Source organism: Theobroma umbraticum, unplaced genomic scaffold (assembly GCF_002168275.2).
Source record: "Theobroma umbraticum cultivar Fairchild unplaced genomic scaffold, ASM216827v3 scaffold_50.0, whole genome shotgun sequence".
Classification (NCBI taxonomy): domain Eukaryota; kingdom Viridiplantae; phylum Streptophyta; class Magnoliopsida; order Malvales; family Malvaceae; genus Theobroma; species Theobroma umbraticum.
The window spans coordinates 7,954,261-7,973,962 of NW_018397261.1; the positions used below are offsets into that span (position 1 = coordinate 7,954,261).

The 19,702-nt window shown below is 35.3% G+C and overlaps 1 protein-coding gene across 2 annotated transcripts; it reads right to left on the reverse strand.

The window, feature by feature from the left end:
* Positions 1–275: 275 nt before the first annotated feature.
* LOC110417550 (uncharacterized) lies at positions 276–17,274 on the reverse strand. 2 transcript variants are annotated; one of them, XM_021429941.2, is made up of 39 exons: positions 16,391–17,271; positions 15,800–15,873; positions 15,426–15,525; positions 15,176–15,283; positions 14,787–14,903; positions 14,442–14,592; positions 13,471–13,718; positions 13,104–13,292; positions 11,930–12,006; positions 11,712–11,829; positions 11,073–11,156; positions 10,238–10,333; positions 9,985–10,086; positions 9,771–9,839; positions 9,259–9,354; positions 9,082–9,189; positions 8,767–8,880; positions 8,546–8,629; positions 7,611–7,739; positions 6,751–6,949; positions 6,510–6,653; positions 6,339–6,382; positions 6,033–6,116; positions 5,881–5,949; positions 5,705–5,781; positions 5,343–5,412; positions 4,940–5,089; positions 4,593–4,658; positions 4,247–4,391; positions 4,057–4,121; positions 3,884–3,949; positions 3,099–3,192; positions 2,607–2,643; positions 2,429–2,486; positions 2,143–2,253; positions 1,727–1,794; positions 1,348–1,414; positions 1,197–1,265; positions 276–639 (listed from the first exon to the last, which is right to left on the reverse strand). In XM_021429941.2, exons 1-39 carry the CDS (start codon positions 16,433–16,435, stop codon positions 595–597), a joined length of 3,837 nt encoding a protein of 1,278 aa, XP_021285616.2. In that variant the 5' UTR covers positions 16,436–17,271; the 3' UTR covers positions 276–594. The 2 variants fall into 2 exon arrangements, with proteins under 2 accessions (XP_021285616.2, XP_089639879.1); XM_089783753.1 differs by lacking the exon at positions 4,593–4,658 and having other exon boundaries at positions 16,391–17,274.
* Positions 17,275–19,702: the final 2,428 nt, after the last annotated feature.

The following is a 19,702-nucleotide window of genomic DNA, read 5'->3' on the forward strand; positions in this document are numbered from 1 at the left end:
AAATTTTATTTAAATTTAAATAAAATTTTAATTTTTTTATTGAGTTCAATGAAATTTCTATTTATTTATATTAAATCAAATAAAATTTTATGTACATTAAACATCATTACTCAAAACATTATTTATCGATAATTAAAGATATTCACATAGAAACTCAATTGCATTTTCTCCCCGCTTAAACACTAGCTCAAATGCATCAATTTAACATAGAAACCTTAAGACAATGCGAGGTTCATTTTGCAAGAATCAGGGCATTGAACTATTACAAATAATCATTCGATGATTAAAATATATCCACATATTTTTTAAGAATCCACCACCTTCCCCATGGTTCAGAATTGCAAAGCTTTACATCTGTATTTGTAAAAGATCCTCACCTCGAAAATAAGTATCCATTTCTATTGTAAGATTACAGATTGATAATTATAAAGAAACACATAAATATACAATGCAATTGACGTGCATGTGTGTGTGCGCGTGCATATGTGTGTGTGCTCACGGTTAATGTTAGGAGATGGAAACTAGTAGCAAGACTTTAACCGAATTGCAGAAAGGAGGGTTGCTCTGCTCACACCCCCGTCAACTCAGGTGTATCTAAGAAATATTTCTGGCCGGCGGACCGAACATACTCAGCACTACCTGCAAAACAAGTAAGCAATATATATAATCCTTGACCAATATATATTATTACTGACTAAGAAGTACATTTCGTAGCCAAAGCACAAGCGGATAAACAGTGGAAGGCAACACCATCTGATAAATCATTTTTATGAAATTTTCTTTTTAAGTCTGAGAACAACCACAACATAGTAAAGCCTTTCAGACGCTAGTGTAGTTGGTTGATTGTTCATTGATCAGCATTTGGTTGGTATTTTTACTACTTATGAAATGAACATTTGAAAACAGAAGCAAACATCTTAGAGGATTTACATTTTTAAAAACTTAATTTTCATGGATATCATTCATGGAACAATTATCTTTTGGTGTCATATTTAAGCCATGTACTCTTTTTTAATTGAAAATGATTTCAATTGATACTATTTGCTTCACTTTATAGCATAAAAACAAGTAACAAATGTAACAACCAAACAAAGCCTTAACATAAACACCAATTAAAAATTGGTGGATTGACACGGCCAGCAAAAATAATTGAGTCAGAGAAGCTTGTGATAATAAGAAGTTTGCGGTTAACTTACTGGTAAAAACACAAGCCCGTGCAAGAAACCAACAAGAACCAATGCTAAGTACATCTGGAAGTAATAAACCTGCAAATCAAAGAAAGCTGTCTGTATGTATTCCCTAAACCAGTAAAAAATAACTGAATGATAGCAGGGAATGGTCAGATACCACAAAAAGTTCTGATCTTGAGAAGAAAAGCACAATTACTCCTACAAACTTCGTGAGGGTGATTCCACTGTCCAAAGAAAAGGTCAAAAGATAAAAATCATTAGTAACTTCTTTCCAGCAAGTGAACTCCAAGTAACTGGTGCTTTGTACCAAGCACTAAAAAAGGCGCAAAAAAGGAGAGGGAAAACTTGTCGTACTAATATCTTCAAATGAACTATTGGCCAAATATAAAAATGAGAATGAAGAAATCAGGCGGCTGATAAAATAGAGAAGCTCTTCTCGTATCTCTAGATCCTTATCTTACAGAAAAAGGTGTTGGGTGGGAAAGAAGTAAAAACAATGACCACACCAAAATTGAGAAATGGAAAGAACAATCAACCTGAATACAGATGCTCCAATGGTACTAAGAGCCTCCTTCATTCTTTGATCCCTATCCCCATTGCTTACCTGTTTAAGAGCAGCATAGAATTCCAACATTTATATTTTAGAAGACAACAAAAGATGGTGCAATTAATTGGCCAATTCAATAATTGCCTGATTGCAGCTGTATGTTCCAGGAGAAGAAGTGTTTAATTGTAGGTTAATGTCACAATAATGATAAAGAGGGGTCAGAGGGCAGAAAGGTAAAGTATAAGTCTTGCTCTTCTTTATACCATACGTAAATCTACAGAAACTTCAAAGAGAAAAAGAATGCACAAATTCCCACAGTCATGTATGATAAAAGCAACCCAAATCCAGTTATCTACTCATCCCAGACTCTACTGTGTAAATAATTGCAGCAGGGTTAATACTGACCAAAAAAGCATTTGCTATATGCACACAAAATTCAACAGCAATCCCTATTGACATCACAAGGTTCACGACTGAGACTGCATTTAGCTGAATATCCAGAATTGCCATTAAACCCTGCAAAATTAGTGAGAAACTAAGTTTTCTTTCTCTTGGTGGAAACTATAATTGAGAAAAGGACACACCAAAAGTTACCAAAACTTTTATTAATTTTTTAATAGAAAGGTGGAGAAAGAAAAGGAGTGAGAAGCAGGCACAGTATTCTAGATAAAGGTCAAGGCAAAAGATGTACCATGAGATCTACAACAATCATCACCAGTACCAGTACAATGATGGCAGAAATCCACAAACTGCATATAGAAAGCCAGAAAAACATACTAAAGTTAGAGAGATCCAAACAAAAAAGGGGGAAGAAGTGATTAAGCGAACAGATAAAAAGGCTACAAAAGGACCAGAGAAAGAATTTAAACCTGGATGTTATAACCAGACAGACAATAAAAATAGCACCTGTAAATTTAAGATAAGGTAGTCAGTGAATTTCACAAAGAGATTCACTGAAAGAAAATCTGAAGCATGCATGTCAGCAGATACAACCTCGTGAACAAAACAAAACAAAATATAAAAGAACAAGGAACAAAAGAATGGTAACTTCATAAAATCAAAGCGTATCAATATCCAAAAACTTCATATATTGATAAAAAAATTTTAAAAAAAATTAGGTCAGATCTCTTTAGAGAAGACTGCTGTGAAAGATGGTACAAATTCTTTAGCCTTAAGTCTCACACACTTGCTAAAAAACAATACTTCTATAAACCATCTCTAGACAGGTCAAAACAATCTTTCCAAACGATAGCACAAAACATAGATATCATGTGAGAGAGAGAGAGCAGGAAATCTGTTCTATGAAATACAACTTGCTTAAAGGATGCAGAATAATCAATAAAGTATACTGGAATACCTACCTAGTGCTATAGCTATATTCATCAAAGCTATCCGCCAAATATCAAGATATTGCTCAAAGAAAATATAGAATACTGAATAAGGAAAGATATCTATCTGCACCAGAGAAGTAATGTCAGCAAACAAAAAGAACTGGAGTCAGGAAAAAAATAAGCAGAGAAGTGATAGGAAAAATGGAAAACACATAACCAGCAGCATGAGGAAGATATTTGAACAACAACAGTGGTCATGTCACTTAGGTAGTGGTTTTTCCTAGAGGGTTTTTTTTCTCCTTTTCTTTTTCTGAACATATGCACCTTAAAGCAACAGTAAGTAGGTTAGCAAATTTCAATACCTTATCAACTGTGAAGACAATTTACCAGTTTGCCATAATTTATACACTCAAGTGGTAATAACATGAAGCAAGACAGAACCACCAGTCAGAATGACTCACACCCTAAATAGAGAAACTTCAGCAAAACATACAGAATATAAGAAACTAATTTAATTAACTCGCCTAGAAGCATGTCATCACATTTCAACATTAACAACCAAGCAATATTCATAGCAGTATAATAGAGACCATAAAATATACTACACTATACCCAGCAGTCCAGCATAAGTAACAGAGAGAGTGATGAGTCAAACACAAAAAAGAAAGTGTTTGAGCCACCAGCATTTACATGCTTGTGCCCTGATGTGAAAAGCAAACATGCATTTCAACCTCTTGACATGAGAGACCTTCAAAGAATATCTAGGCATCAAGGAAGCCTAAGAAGCAGGTTAATAGAGCATAGTTAATTCAAACCTTCAATGAATCAGATATTCTTGAGCTGAACTCCCGTGCAGCTCGCAATGCATTAACATAGTCACCCTGAGGAAAATGACAAAGGGATCAAGTGAAGTGTGATTCACTAAAGTCATATTAGGAAATAATCCAAAATCATATTGGGATCAGTAGACTTAAAGACACTGGCTTACTTGTCTGTTAAGTGGTGTGTGATAGGTACGAAACTCTGACGCTTGTATAACACCACTCTCATAACCTAACAGATGTATAGAGGAAAACATGAAACGCCTTTAAGCCTATTAGCAGGCATGCCTTTCTTAACCCATATAAGCACCAGAAAACAATGCTTAACATAAAGATGAAAATTTCCAATGTACTAACCATTCAAATCCACACTGCTGGTGTAAGCCCCATGACCACCTTTGGCACAATCAGCGGATGGCAGAGCATTAAGGAACCAAGGAAGCTTCTCTCTGAATTGCTCTGTAGACGGGCGATCATTGATCAAATCTGAGTGGCGGAAGCACTGGAACCAACTACAAAATGTTAGTACTTCCAACATTTTTAGTTTGATATTTGGAATTAACCTGGAATTTGAATTACCACTCAAATGTATGGAATGAGTAGGGCAGGTGTTTTTTGGTTTTTTCTGTAAAATATTTCTAACTTATATGTGACTCCTGACCACACTGACACAAGCAAGGAAGAGAGAGAACAGGGACATAACCGTTGTACAGTCTTTGCAGACTCCACCTAACCCACAAGAACCTCCCTCAGGTGAACAGCAAGGTGGCTGGAAAGAGTAATTTCTACATCAGCAATCAAGCGATAATCATCTAAAAAGCTTAACAAGCTGTAAATATATGTTGGCATCATGCTATGCAAGCATGATATAATTGTAGAACAATTAAATAAAATATTGCATTTCATACACATTTAGATCTCAGGGACGGAGAGGAGGGGGAGAGTCCTATAACAAAATGTTATAAAGCTTGGGGCAAAAACTTAAAAATCAGCACCAACATCCTTTTAGCTAACATAAAAGAAACCAGTGTGTAAATGTGAAGCACTAACTTGATCATCTGGTGGACAGTAAGTGCCATTTGTAAACTTCCGACAGCAACCAAATGCCTCAGGTGATAACCATACCAGAAAATCATCAAGCCATGAGGCAGCTGGCTTAGCAATGTAGCTTGATTCTGGAACTAATGATGCCCTTGATATCTGGCAGAATGAGAATTTGTATTGTTTTAGACAGTGAGTCACAAAGACAGACAGATAGAAAGAGAAGGTGTCAATCAACTAGAAGAAAGCCTCTTGCAACTTTCAGACTTAGGTAATTGAGCTACTTTCAACAATAATATATGCAACATTTCAGATGCAAACTGACACTTTCATAGACAAGCAAACATGCATCCCAAAGTTTTTTTACGTTTGCATTTAATATTACAATTAAAACTACTTGCCAATGCATTACCTCATTCAAAAGAGAGTTAGAATCACACTGGCTGATGGAGCATAACTTATTTGTATGTCTTGATTCCAAGCTGAGTGGAAAGCCCATTCAACATCAGACTAAATAGCCATGTCAAACTTGATAAATGTGTCAAAATGGATTGAGAATGAAACCAAAAATACAGATCATGTCAGAGCAAGGATAAATCATGCCTATATTGTGCGCACTGTTTTAGGCAATATCATTCTTCAATTCTCAAATACACTATTATAGCTTCACTAGTTTGAAAATAACATACCAGACTTAAAGAGGAACTTAGTAGAGGGGGAAAGTTAGGTATCAAACTAAGAAAATGAAGAATGACATAATATTCAGATTGATACCTGTAGTTGTAATCCTTAACAACAAAATATAATGGTGGTCCAATTCTGAGAAATTTTGAGATATCGGTAAAGTATCCCTGATGCAAATATATATTGGACGGTAAGAAAGGATTGACAAGAAAAAAGATACAAAATTCCAGAACAAAAAATGGAAATATCAACCAGATGGCTTAAACCTGAAGATATGAGTCCCGAGGAAGAACAATTTGTTGCTCCAAACCAGACTCAATCCTTGTGGAAAGGGCCTAAAAAACAAGTAGAAAAATATTTATATAATGAAAAAATCAATTAGAGAAAATTAGTTGACATAAAAACACAAGCAACTTACAATGCTTGCCAAAGCAAAAGCAACAAAGACAGCAATTACAACCAGTTTGACTCCCCAAAATCCAAGAAGGGGTGCATGTATTTCCTACAATATCATAATTTTGTATTAAGTTAATACAAACACACATAATATGCCATAGAAGATTGCCATGACCATCCAATAATAAATTTCATGCTAACATCCATCAAGAGAACATGATTAACCCAACTTTAAACCAATGAGCAGAACGTATCCTTTCACCAAAAGAAAAAGAACATAAATAGCACCTTATATATGGTACAGTGCTTATAATTTCAAATATCTTACTTGCATATATCTAGCCAAAAGTCCAGGCTGTCTAGAGTTCATGCCTGAATTGATCAAAATGATTGATCAGTATAAATGCTAGGTTACAGGGAGGAAAGAATGTTCACATAAAACTTTTAGCACTGTACTACAAATACAAAGCAAACAAAACAATAAATTCATAAACACAACCTTCACCAGACTCTGCAGCAGATGAAGGAACTTTTATGCATGGAAAACAGTCAACCCTGTTATCCTCAGCTCTCAGACAGTCGAAAACTATCAGTGAAACAAAAGCTGTAACTTGTAGAAGGAAGTCCAGCAGAACAGCCAAAGCTACCAAAAGAAAAAAGAGAGAGGCAGAGAGATTAAGGTCGAAGAAGAGAGGATTTGACAATTTAAAGACAATGGACGTAGGAGCAAATTCTTAGACCTGCAAACAGGGAAAAGACACGGCATGCTGGCATAGGAATGAAACCTCCAACTGCAAATGCAAGAATCTCAGACAAACTAGCTAGCGTTATGGATGGACCAACTTCAACCAGTGCATTACTGATTCGTTCCTCTAAAGGCAACTCCAATGGTTGCCGTTTTACAGCATGAACTAGTATACACATGTTATCCACTCCAACCTGATTAAAAAGAATAGAAATAGAAGAGAGCTAAATGAAAGAAATAAACAAACTAAAAATGAGTAATCATCACTGTCAAATCCTTAAAAGAAGAAGAAGAAGAAGAAGAAGAAGAAAGGAAATTTGAGAACTAAAAATCATAATGAATATGTCTGGGTGGCTGTATAATTTCACATGTAATGAATTTGTGCTGCATATTAAGGACGAAAATATAAAAACTAAGGACACAGATATCCGACTATGACAAGGAATGTATTTATAGGAATACCCTCTTATAGTTGTGGTTTTCTTAAGTACATTAGCAGAAGCACATACCAGCCCCCTCAATCATGAACCAGCAAATTCAGAACGAAGCCATCATAAGAACAAAAGTTTCAGTTTCTCAATGTGTGGAGATTCAAGCATATTCCAGATCCAAATAAAGGAATAAACAGTTCTACACATGTACATGACTGGAAACCTTTGCTTTAAATTAATAAGCCAGAATGTAAGAGAGTCCAAAGTTGTAAAGTTGGTAACATAGCTGTCAACCAGGAAGAGGGGGAACAGGGATAGAACAACTCAGGAGTCAGGATTACTTGTTATCATTCTAGGATGCAGATCCTCCCATAGGAATACGTTAACACAGCAACACCATTAAAACATGGGATTGAGAACTTACAGCCAAAACCAGAAAAGGGATCACTTCCATTATGATCAATGTAGATTTAACTCCAAAAGCGCTGAAAACCCCAACAGATCCAAGAACAGAAAGCATGACAAGAAGAACTCCTGAAAGACCAAGCAAAACCTGCAAAACATTAGATGTAAAGCTGAGTTACATAAGCTTATAATAATTCCAAATACATAGGAATTTATTCAATTTCAACAGAAGACAGCAAATAACAAGAAATCAATGTCACATGAACACGACATAGACAAGAAATATACAATGGTATGTATGAGCATATTTGTGTCTCTGTTGGTGCATGTGCCCATGATAAAATGCATACATGAATCTAGGAAAGCCAGAGCATTTAAGTGGCACAGAAAGGTCAAAAAAAGGTATGTGCCTTTTTTTAATACATATGGTAGCCCAATGGGCTTGAGCTACAAATGGATGTAGCTCTCTCCATTCCATGGACCCTACTCTCCCCACCCCAAGATTTGAACTTGAGACTTCCAAGTGAAAGTAAAAGTCTCAAGCTCCAACCATCAAGGCGTCTCCTTATACCCTGAAAGATTCTCTCTCCAATATTCCGATAATACCTGAAACAGTCTCACCACAAGAGTTAACAACATAGAGAGCAGCGAACGAAGCCACCCTGTCTTCCATTGGCATCACAAAACCCGACATGCAAATTTGAAGATACAGATCAAGAAATGGAATTTAGTACAGACGCTGTTACCAACAAGCATAATATGTCACAACACATTGGAAAAACTGCCCATATGTTAACATCAATTTAAACAATGAGATCATAATGAAAATTGAAATAGGTATATAAGTAGCAGTGGCATAGAAGGAGCTAATAAACCATACAGAGATGATGGGTATATCAAATTAAATATAAAGAACTAGTTAAAAAAATTTAAAGCAAGGTAAAAAGAATATACCTTGGATGATATATAGAATGTAGAGAGATGAGGTGCATCTCCCAATGTAACAGATATGTACGCAAACATTACAAGATAGCTTACCTGGAACGAAATTAAATTTAGAGCAAAAGCAATTAAAAAAACCTATGTTAAATCTAAAAATAAACAAAGTTAGAAATAACTAGAATCATTTTCAACAAGTTGACTGATGAGAAAAGAGCGAGTTTCCAGTTACTAACGACAATTGTTATAATATCAGCAGTGCTCTCTCTTTTCAGTTCTTCCTCAATTGAGCTTTCAGATGAAAACGAAAGAGTAAGATTTCTGGACTGAACCATTGGTAGCAATTCCTCCTGTCATGTCCATACAACGATCCAAGAGTAAGTAAGAGATAATCTTCTTGGACTGCAACATTATTAGCAGTTCCTCCTGTCTTATGCATACAACTATCTTTTATGCTACCACACCTGATGCACAGATGCTAAATTTACAAATAATCAAGAGAATCTAGAATATCCACATAAAAGAAAGAGAATGTAAAAAACGAATTGTACCTTCACTAACTGAATAAAAGCTTTTTCCCAAGCCACAGCCTTCCCATTCCCATTGCCTGCTTCATCAATTGCATTATTAACTGGGTAGGTCACAACGAATGCAGAAGCCTGAAATTGAAAGATTATTGAAGAATAAGTATATACTCAAAAATGATAGAAAAAAGATTAAAAATTTACCTCGGAATAATTGTTCCCAGAAAATCCTCCCAATGCAGTGCTAGGATCAAGTGGAGCCTCAAATGCGCTCAAACAAGTGTCAGAAGAAGTGTAATGCTGAAAGTGGGCACGAGCAGGGGACAAAATCAAAGACGTGTTAGACACCCCAGTGAGAATCATCATAAATATAACACAACAGTAACAAGCATCAGCATTCCTAACCTTCAAAGAAAATCAACTATGAAAAAAGGAACTTATAACAGACATTTCATATGTGAGTGGCTAGTTATGGTGGGCCTCAAATGTTCCTATTTTTCCACTTGCATGTCCTATATCAATGGGCAAAATGAAAAGCCTTCATAATCATGACAAGAGCTTTTATCATTTTAACCCAAGCAATGCCTAAGCCTACCTCAACCAAGGCAAAAACCTCAGACCAATTGACATCATGACGACAATAGAAACATAAACACAAGAACACATGCACATGCCCACACATATATACAAATATGTCAAGCAGCAAAAGAATATACCTGAAAACAATACTCAGCATGTGTAACTCCTCCATAGTAGTCATAGTTTTCCCGGTCCATCTTGAAATACTATTCATAGGGGTCAAGGAACAAAAAAAAAAAAAAATGTTAATGCTTGGTAAATGAAAAAGGTAACTCAGATCTATTTGCTTAATTTCAAGAGCATCACATATATCTTGAACCCTGAGACTCGCAAATATAAATGCAAGAAAACCTGTAGAACACTCTGAGTAGCACAAGCTTGGCCAAGAGGATTCAAGCAAATATCAGTCAGGGACACTGTCGAACCAGAATAATTTGCACGAATTCTATCAACCTGTCCATGTGCAACAAGAACAACCAAAGAATACTTGGTAAAGATAGGGCAACCAGGAAAAACACTTGATGACATAGTTCAAGTTAGATATACGTCAAATCAGCTTTCACTTATCAATGACCTCGGAAAAGTAGCAACAAGCTCAATGTACCTTCTCTTGAATTTCAAAGAGCAATTGGATGTTATCCTCTGTAACTATACTGGGTAGTTTCCGATGCGTTTTATCAGGTAAAGTTGCTAATATAAGCTGAAAAATAAAGTGTCAAGAAAAATGTCATTGCTTTCATATAAATTAGGTCATGTCTCAATTCCATTAAATTGAGAGAGACAGGCACACAGTAAAGACAGACAGACAGGGAGATAGAGAATTCATGTCAGTCGTCAAGAAAAAAGATATTCATCCTCCCACTCAAACTTCAACATTTTGGCATAGAGAAACCTCTCAATCAAGCCAATTGTTGAAAAAAAATTTTATTTAGATCAGCTTAAACATAATTGTTAAGATAATGAAATTAAAAGTTATGCTTTCTGTAATGATGTTCAATCTGCAAGTAACTAACTATATAGCAGCTACCTCACAGCTTCTATAGTTATATGATGACAAAAATCCCTGAGAATATACATTGATTTTTTATATGCTTGGCTTTCCAGGCACCTCCACTCAGATTTTTTTTGTTTTCATTTTGACATTAATTAAGCTGATAAGCATCTAATAGCCAAACATAAAAAGATGATGTTTATGCTGAATTCATTTTAGGACAGTCAACCTGTAAGTGTCACAATTATTGTCACCTATACATTCTAATTGTAACTTTCTAAAACAATCTAGATAAAATTTCAAAATGAACAGATAGAGCACAGAAGGCAAGAAAGAGTTTCTCTTCTCTTCATTTTGCCAAGAGGGGAGTGGGGGTAGCAGGGTGCGGATTGACTATGGAAAAAACAGATCACTTCACACATAAAGAAAGTAAAACAATGAAAAGAACCTGTTCAATTCTGTAGAAGGGCGCAAGGTGACTGTCAAAAAACTGTTTCTCTTCTGCTGCCTTACTCCCATGGCCTACCCACAACTATATGATTACATCAGTCAAGCCTTGACCAATATGTAAAAGAGTAATGGCATAAAGCAAACAGTAAGTATGATCACAGACAATACACATCCTCACAGCATATCCAAGGGCAGTCAGGTACCAAAGAGATACAAGAACTTCCAAACAACTTTTTGTCCAATTCTTTAGAAAGGAGAAGAAAATACAGCCAAAAGTTTTTCTTTTTCTCTGTTTTAGGATATACATAAGAAATTGAGAAGAAAAATGAAAAGTGCCTAAGATGGCCTTCATATAGAGAGTATACAGAAGCCCAAAGAACGAAAAGAAGAAAAGATATAATGCAGCAAAGAAATTTTTGCTAGCGAAAGTGAAAAATAAAATGGCCTGATTACTAACAAATGTTGTTATACCTAATACCTCCTAAAACCCACCCCCCACACAAAAAAAAAAAAAAATCTGGACTAGAAAGAGAGAAGAAGAAAAGAACAATAAACAAGGGTAGAACTAACACATTGATGGTAACTCACAAGCAATCTCTAGCATGGTCTTAAAAGTCATAAAGATGAAATATGATACCTTCTCTGGCCGAGTCTCCACTTCAAAACGAATGAGACCAAAACAAAGCACAATAACAACTGCCAATGATGAACACAGCACAAGAGTAGGATTTCTAGTAACCCATGTTCCATAACTCCTGGACATAGCATAATAAACCATTTAGCAACATGTTATATATTTACTTATATAATATATGTGTGTGCTTATAAATTATCAAATTATCTAGATGTTTTTACCTGTAAAATCTCGACATATATCCTTGAATAACGGAAAGTTGGGCCCCATTTGTCAATTGCAGAGCCACCTCACGTCCCTGATTTCAAAATAAAGAGTCACACATAACACCAAACCTCAAAAGTCTACCTAAATGGTGATTTAGTTGTTTTTTAAGAGGACGTACAGCAAGCTGAATAAATAAACAAATAAAAGGAAAACAAAACCTAGAAAATCATTTCCATAAAATGGAAAAGTTGAAATAGAAGGCCAACATTATAAAGCTAAAGCAATATCTTTGCATTAACAAAGAAAATTTCCTGCAGCCTACAGTGACATCTCCCTACAATTCTGTATTTACATACCCATCATGATTCAACAATGGCAATCATCTCCTCTACGAATACCAAATGCTCACAGAATTCTGATACTTAGACAACCAGTTATCAAACAGATCAGGCATCAAGTCATGATTAACTGAGCTAACATGAGTTTTATGCAACCAAAATCAGAGTGAATATGGTTAACTGAACTGAGAAGTGCCCTGAGAGTGACAATATAGAAGCCCAAAGAATACCAATAAAATCTACAAAGAGATGATTACAAATTACCCGGCACCTGATAAAACAAAAAATCATAGACAAGGATTAAAGGTGCAACAAGAATTCAGAAAACCACAGCCAAGTTATTAGGAATTGGATTTGTGGAGAGATGATAACTGTTAGATCCTCAATGAAGGTTTGCAAGCTTTAACTGCTGCATAATGTCAATATCAGAGAATATTAATTTTACACGGGAATAAAGCTAAGCTGTGACAAGAAACAGCCAAATATCAGATATGCCAACACAAAATAATATCATATTACAATCTCAAAGTAGATGAGAACGTGAAAACAGAATTCTACTCGTAACTGACAGGAATAAAGATATTAAAATGAAAAAGAGGAAGAAGTTCAAGGTGAAGGGGGGAACAATCTGCAAAGTTAGCTGACATATTATTAATTTTCATCAATTAAAAGAATGAGAAGAATACAAGAACACTGACTACAACAGCCAGAAGGAGAACCTATCACAACTCTAGGATCAAAAAAATTGATCTTAATGATCTTTAAAGCACTCAAACGCCATCATACTATGAGAATGTCCACACCAACCACGTATAAATATCTAATAAGTAAAGAAACAACCATTATTTACCTTCAGAGCAAGGTTCTCATCATGCTGCATGTCAGCAGAATTCACTTCACCTTCATCCATGGACTTCAGCAATGGTTCCCTGTCAGATACATCTCTTCTTTCTCTTGGCCGATGAAACAATGCCCATCCAAGAAGTCCAAAAACCAATACAATATATGCTATAGCTAATGCAAATTCGATACATTTTACCTGCAAGTAACAGTCAATATCACCACACATACAAAACATATATGCACTAAATTTTTCTCAAATGGAAATTATCAAACTGATTCAGCCAAGAAAATTAAGTGTTACGCACTACCACTGAGTCACGTAGACAATTATACAAGCTAATAACTTTAATTAAAGAAAAGGTCATCGTTTAAACCTTAACAGGCCCAATACTTATTGAGCATTGATCTTTTTTCGGTGGTGAAGGAGGTTCAGAATTGGAGCATTGAGGTGATGAAGGGCAATCACCACAAGAGCATCCCAGTGAGGTGTCCCCACATGAATAAGCAGAAACATTCATAAGCTCCATTCCCGATAAGTCAGGAACACTGGACTTGAAATCAATAGCATAAGGTGAACCAGGAAATCCAGGAGGAGCTTTCTGACCAATAAACGCAAACCACTCTGGAAAAAAAATCAACATATTAACAAAAGGCATCATCGTATTGAGAAAAAGTGAAAAGTCATAAGTAGGAGAGAGAAAATATTCTATATGGGATTTGGCAGGGCCTTAATGTTGAAGGAAGTAACCTCATTCATAATTAACTAGTTTCATAAGCCAAAAAAAAAAAGTGCACACTTTCTGCTTTCCAGCAGCCAAATTCTTTGAAATGATCAGAACCATGAGTTTTATGAGTTTAAGCAGGTGGTAGAAAGAAGATTGGGAAACCCATTGGCCAGGTCATGCAACCTCAAAAACTATCCATTGTTTGCACAGTATAAAAGTTGGTCTGAACATAAAATTCTAACTTCAGGTTGAAGATGCTGATATTACTGCAGGAAATGAAAGAGACCTACCCATCCTTTACTCTCTTTCATCCCAAAAGTTCCCAAAACAAATAAAAGCAAAGCCCGAAGAGGAAAACCCATAAACTTTTTTTCTTCAGAGCTTTTTCCTCCAAACATTCAAAAGAAATAACATTTTCTTTTTAACTTTCTACATACTTCACCCTACATCCTAATCGCTTTGGCTTTCAATGTCCATTTCAGTGTTTCAAAGAAAAGAAAGATACTCAAATCAAATCAAAAAGAAAGGAAAGATACTTTGCTAACAGAAACCAGAGATAGTATTTGGCAAATTGTTCAGGCAATACAAGAATTCCATTCATGTATAAACCTTAAATTCACCTTTAAAGTTTGTTGCCCCAGCACCTATGAATTCAATGGCCCGTGTATTCATGGTCCCAAACTTTACCTCCTTACAGGAGTCATACAGCCCTTCTCCAAAAGCATCAGATACGTAAAAGTCGATGCCGTCCACTGTCAAGTTTCCGTTAACCTAACATATTAATAAAAAAAAAAGGGAATCAGTCAAACAAGATTGGACATATAAAGTGGGAAATATCTTAAATGTTTTAATCAATCCAACCACTTGAGGAAAATTATTAGATTTAAAGCATGGGAGAGATAGAGAAATGAGGAGGAAGGTTAAACACAAAAAGCAAGGTATGGCCATCATAAACCAGTCCTGACCTCTGAAACAGAAGTCACATTGATGAAGAGACTTTGATTTGGAGAGCATGAAAGCTCACAGAAAAGATTTAAGAAGTTCCTTAAGCATGCTGGACAACCAACAAGGAAAGGAATTGCCTGCAACAAATAGCAGACGTTGCAGTAAGTGGGATACAAGTAGCATTAATAGATACATAACACAGCAGATAATATCAAAGCAAAACTTAAACTCTTGCCCTGGGATGGCAACATCCGGATTAGAAAGTATAGTTTATCAGCTCATCGCTTCATGGGGAAGATAATAATTGTAAGTGGAAAAAATTTACACTGATTAATTGTGGTATACATTTGATTGTGAACTTGAATGTGTGCAGACATGTCAAAACGATAATAAAAATCAGAAATCTTACCTGTTGAACCTGTGCCCGCAATGTGTCAAATTGATCCTCTGTGCAACAAACATTACCACTTATTGACGGACACAAGCTTTGAATTTTGGCAGAAAACAGCTCATCAGGCTGAAAAAGCATAAAATAAAGTTACAAGAAATATTACAAAAAACAGAAAAACAGCAAGTATCAGAAATTCACACTTGAAGAGAAAAAAAAAGGAGAAAATATAGCAATAAAAATGCCATATGACAAGCATGAAGTTGCTCACCTTCACAGATGGAGTACCATAAGGACAATTCAGAACTTTCCCATCACTGCGTTGTCCACATATATCATACATTGCACAATATTCTTTCGAATGCCTTTCCCTGACCAGCGGACCACAAGGGTTGTTATTCAAACAAAAGAGTGTGAGGCATAAAACTACACTTTGTGACAAGCAAGGCATAAAAAAAGGTGGCAGTCAGTTCAGCTCTTTGCAGTTGCAAGACCTTGATAGGCTAGATCAACGTGCAAATCAAATCAGCAGACAAAAAATGTGCAGTAAAAAACTGAGAATCATACCCAACACATATTTGTACATTATTGATAAGACCAGTAATACTTAACACACATTAAGCTTTGAGACAGAAAACCCCTTACCCTGCAGCAAGATAAGAAGCTGAAAGGCCACCAGAATCAGTCTTCTCTGCGCACAGTACTGACAATAGAATCACCTGCTAAAAAAGGAACAGTTTAATTGACACAAACCGAGTAGAACATTAAGAGCTTCAAACTCAGTACTCATAAGGTTCTATACCCGTTTCGACCCGTTATATAGAATGTCATAGTTTCAACACATAAATAGGTACTAATTTTTATGCAAAATCCTATATTCAAAAAGTCAAACGCAAGTCCACAACGTTTCAGTTCCATTTTGCCCGTGTTTGGCAATCCTTCAGAGTTCCGCCTCTAACCCAACAATAATCAGATTACTAATAAACAAAGAAACCTGAAACAGCAATGACAAATTGCAATCGCAAGTAGAACCCGCAAAGCTAAGGTTATCAACTCCTCGCAACAAAACTAAGCATTGTAACAATAACAACAAAAATAATTCACTTAAAAGAGAACCAAGAAATGCCATTTCCATGAACATGGTATCGAAACCAGAAAAACAAACCGTTCAATTCAATAAAAACGTTCAGAAAACAGATTCTCTTCATGAAATAGGATAAACGAACAGATTCTTGCCTGCAAAAGAGAAACAGTAGCGAGAAAACATGGAGGAAACTTCATTTTTAGTCGACGAGAACGAGTAGTGAAGTGGCTGTGGAGTTGGGTCTTGGTTAGTTGAAAAAACCTTGGACAAAAGATAGCGTAATTTTTGTAAAGGCGTCAAGGAACGATAGCGAGGTTGGAAGCTGCCATTAAAGGAAGAAATGTATGTGCGTTCGGCCTATATTAATAGAACTAATTGACTAACGACAAGCGAAATTAATGTGGATATTTGTCAATATTTTATTTTTTCCAAGAAAATGTCTATTTCCACTCTCCGTTTCCTTTACCGGCGGAAAAAGCCAACGTTTATTCCTGGCACCTTTATCTACTCATCCGCCAGGTCAGCTATACACATTTCTGACTTTCCCATTATGCCCTTGGAAGTGGTGAAGGAAAGATGAGTATCTCTGATGGTTTTGGGGTCATTCTTGCTTTTCCTGCCTCCGATCTAGCACCGCTGGACCAGATCTACATCGGACATTGCAAGATCTGGCACTACGGAGCCAGCACCGACTAAGCCCTCAGATAATTACCATGCCAGATCCGGTCACGATAGGGTACGATTTTCCAGATCGGCGTCAGATCTTAACTCGAGAGAGTTAAATTGCACCATGATCCGGTGATCGGGCCCAAGATCGGTAACGGATCTAGCGTCTGGCATTGAATAGGACCTAGGGTACTGGACCAACTCTAATCACCTCCAGATCTGATTGCCCAGCAATGAAAGAAAGGGACGGCATTAGATCAGGGAGACGAATCGGCGTAGATCTAAACGCCGGGAACGGTCGCTCGTCATCTCTCTCTCGCTCTCCCACTCCCTCTCCCTCTCCCTCTCCATCAGGCTAAAATGGGAAAGTCAAAATTTCTGATAGGCTGATCTGGCAGCAGCTTGAATAAAATAAACGGAAACTAAAGGCACTGTAACTGGACATAGCATTTCCATCTTTTTTTTATATATAAAAATCCCAAATTCTGTTGTTTAATAATAATTTTTATACTTCCTTGCCTTTAACGAGAGATTATGTATTTTGGGTCACCGCCTTTTGTCTCTTTTTGCAAAACGCAGCGTTTAAAATTGGGCATGGACCAAGACACGGGCTCAGCCCAGCCCAATCTTTGAAAATGTTAAGACTTCAGAAACTAATGAAAATAAATTTTGATTAATAAGTTTATATGAACACATATTTGTTTTTTGTAAATTATAAAAAACCTATTAACTTATCTCTAATTTTTACATTAACTACACATTAGTAATAAAAGGTTTATTGAAAATATTGATTATGCATATCAAGTTCTCTCTTGATCATATTAGTTATATTACTAATATAATTTATATTTTGTAACTATGATATTTTACTAAATTATCGGATTCGTATTATCATAAATGTTAAGTCATTTTGAATTTAAAATTAGTTTAAATCAGATATTGAGTCACTAAAATTTCGAGTTAGAATATTTTAGTGTATTATCAAGTGGGTTGAGTCAAATCAAATTTTATCACTTATCAAATATTTACCTATTAACAACGAAAGAAATCTCTAGATTTTTATCGTATCAAATCATATTGATTATGGGATAATGGTTAATATACTATTTCATTCCATTCTCTATTCTTCACAAAAAACTTAACATGAAATTGGGTCGTTTTGGATTCTTCATTTGCTTAAATCTTTCAAGGTAATCTTTCTTTAAACAAGATCTGTAATTTAAAATATACTATATAAATGTTTCAAAAAAAAATAGACAAGAGATTAGATTCTCTCATCGAATAAGTAAGAAAATCTTGAAAAATTCATAATTAGATACTGCACATATATTAAGTTAGTTTCTTGAAAATATGATAATGGCCTCATAACAAAATGTTATCAAAATATGCTTGACTTAAACTCGATTCACATCAAACACCTTTAAAAAGATGATCAATGCCAAATACTACAAAAGAAGTAGGCACATGTAATACCTACCTGATAACAACAAACAAATAGAAGTCTCTCAATTTTTCCATATCAAATCCCATTTATTCTGTGATAACTAATGGCTAATAGGCTGTTTCATTTTCATTCTCGATTCTCGACCCCAAAACTTGACATGAAATTGGGTCATGTTGGATTCCTCATTTGTTCAAGTTTATCAAGATAATCCTTCATTAGCCATGATCTGTACTTTGGGTTACATCAATTACACTGATAATGAATTTGCTGGTTCTTTTCCATCCTGATTTTATTTATGTTTCTGAACTTTTGCTTTTACCGGAAGAATAAGCAATGACCTAATAATTGAAAAAGGTTGGGATTCCCCACATACTCTTTTTCCCTTTATTCTATTTCTTTCTTTATTTTAAACCTTTCTTTACCTTCATTGATTCTACAATTCCTTTTTCATTAGATGCTTTCTGCAAAAGAAATCAGTAAATAACCCAAAGGAAATTCAAGTTCCGGAATTTAATTTCCTGATAAGTGATCCAAAAAGAAACCAATTGATCCTATTATAGTACAATATAAAGCAGAAAATATTAGTAATTATCTTGAAAAAACAAAACTTGTTGTTCATGCCAAAAACTGGTTCAATATAAAATTTTGACAACAAGCCACTGGCCAACAACCCAGTTCTTCCTTTCTACTTTAAATATAATCAAACTTTACCTAACTGGAGTAAATCGAATTCTCATACCATGTGTTGATCCATACTAGAAAACGTTGAAAAATTCAAACAAGGCAAAAGTAATCAAATTATATATAATTAATCAAACTAGTAGTGGTAATTAATTATAGTAATGGCATCTAATTTTTTGTCTATATTCAACCTTCACCACTTAATAAACTATTACTATCCATATAAAAAAAGGGGTGGGACAGCTTGCTTTTCTTCTTCCAATAGTTAAAGACACAAACAAAACTTCAAATCAATTTGCGCAATGTTCGTTTTAATCTAATTCTAATTCAACCATGTCACATAAGATTAAATACGTAATATAAAATTATAACAAAAATAGAACCGAACACCAAATAGGATAGAGAATTTTTATTCATTATTAAACATTAGTAGATAGATTTATAATGAATCAGATCAATTAGCCATTCCTGTGGGGCTTGCATTGCTGCCAGTGACAAACAAAATTTTCAATATCCGAGGATCTTTACTAGGGGACCCCTCGTTTGCAGCCAGGAGATTGGGAAAACAAGTTCCATTAGCCCACCTTAAATGTTTTTTTCTCCTTGTAATCAAGTTGTGTCTATCATTTGGTGGAATGAAAGCACAAAACCAACTATATGTTTGGTTTTTCAA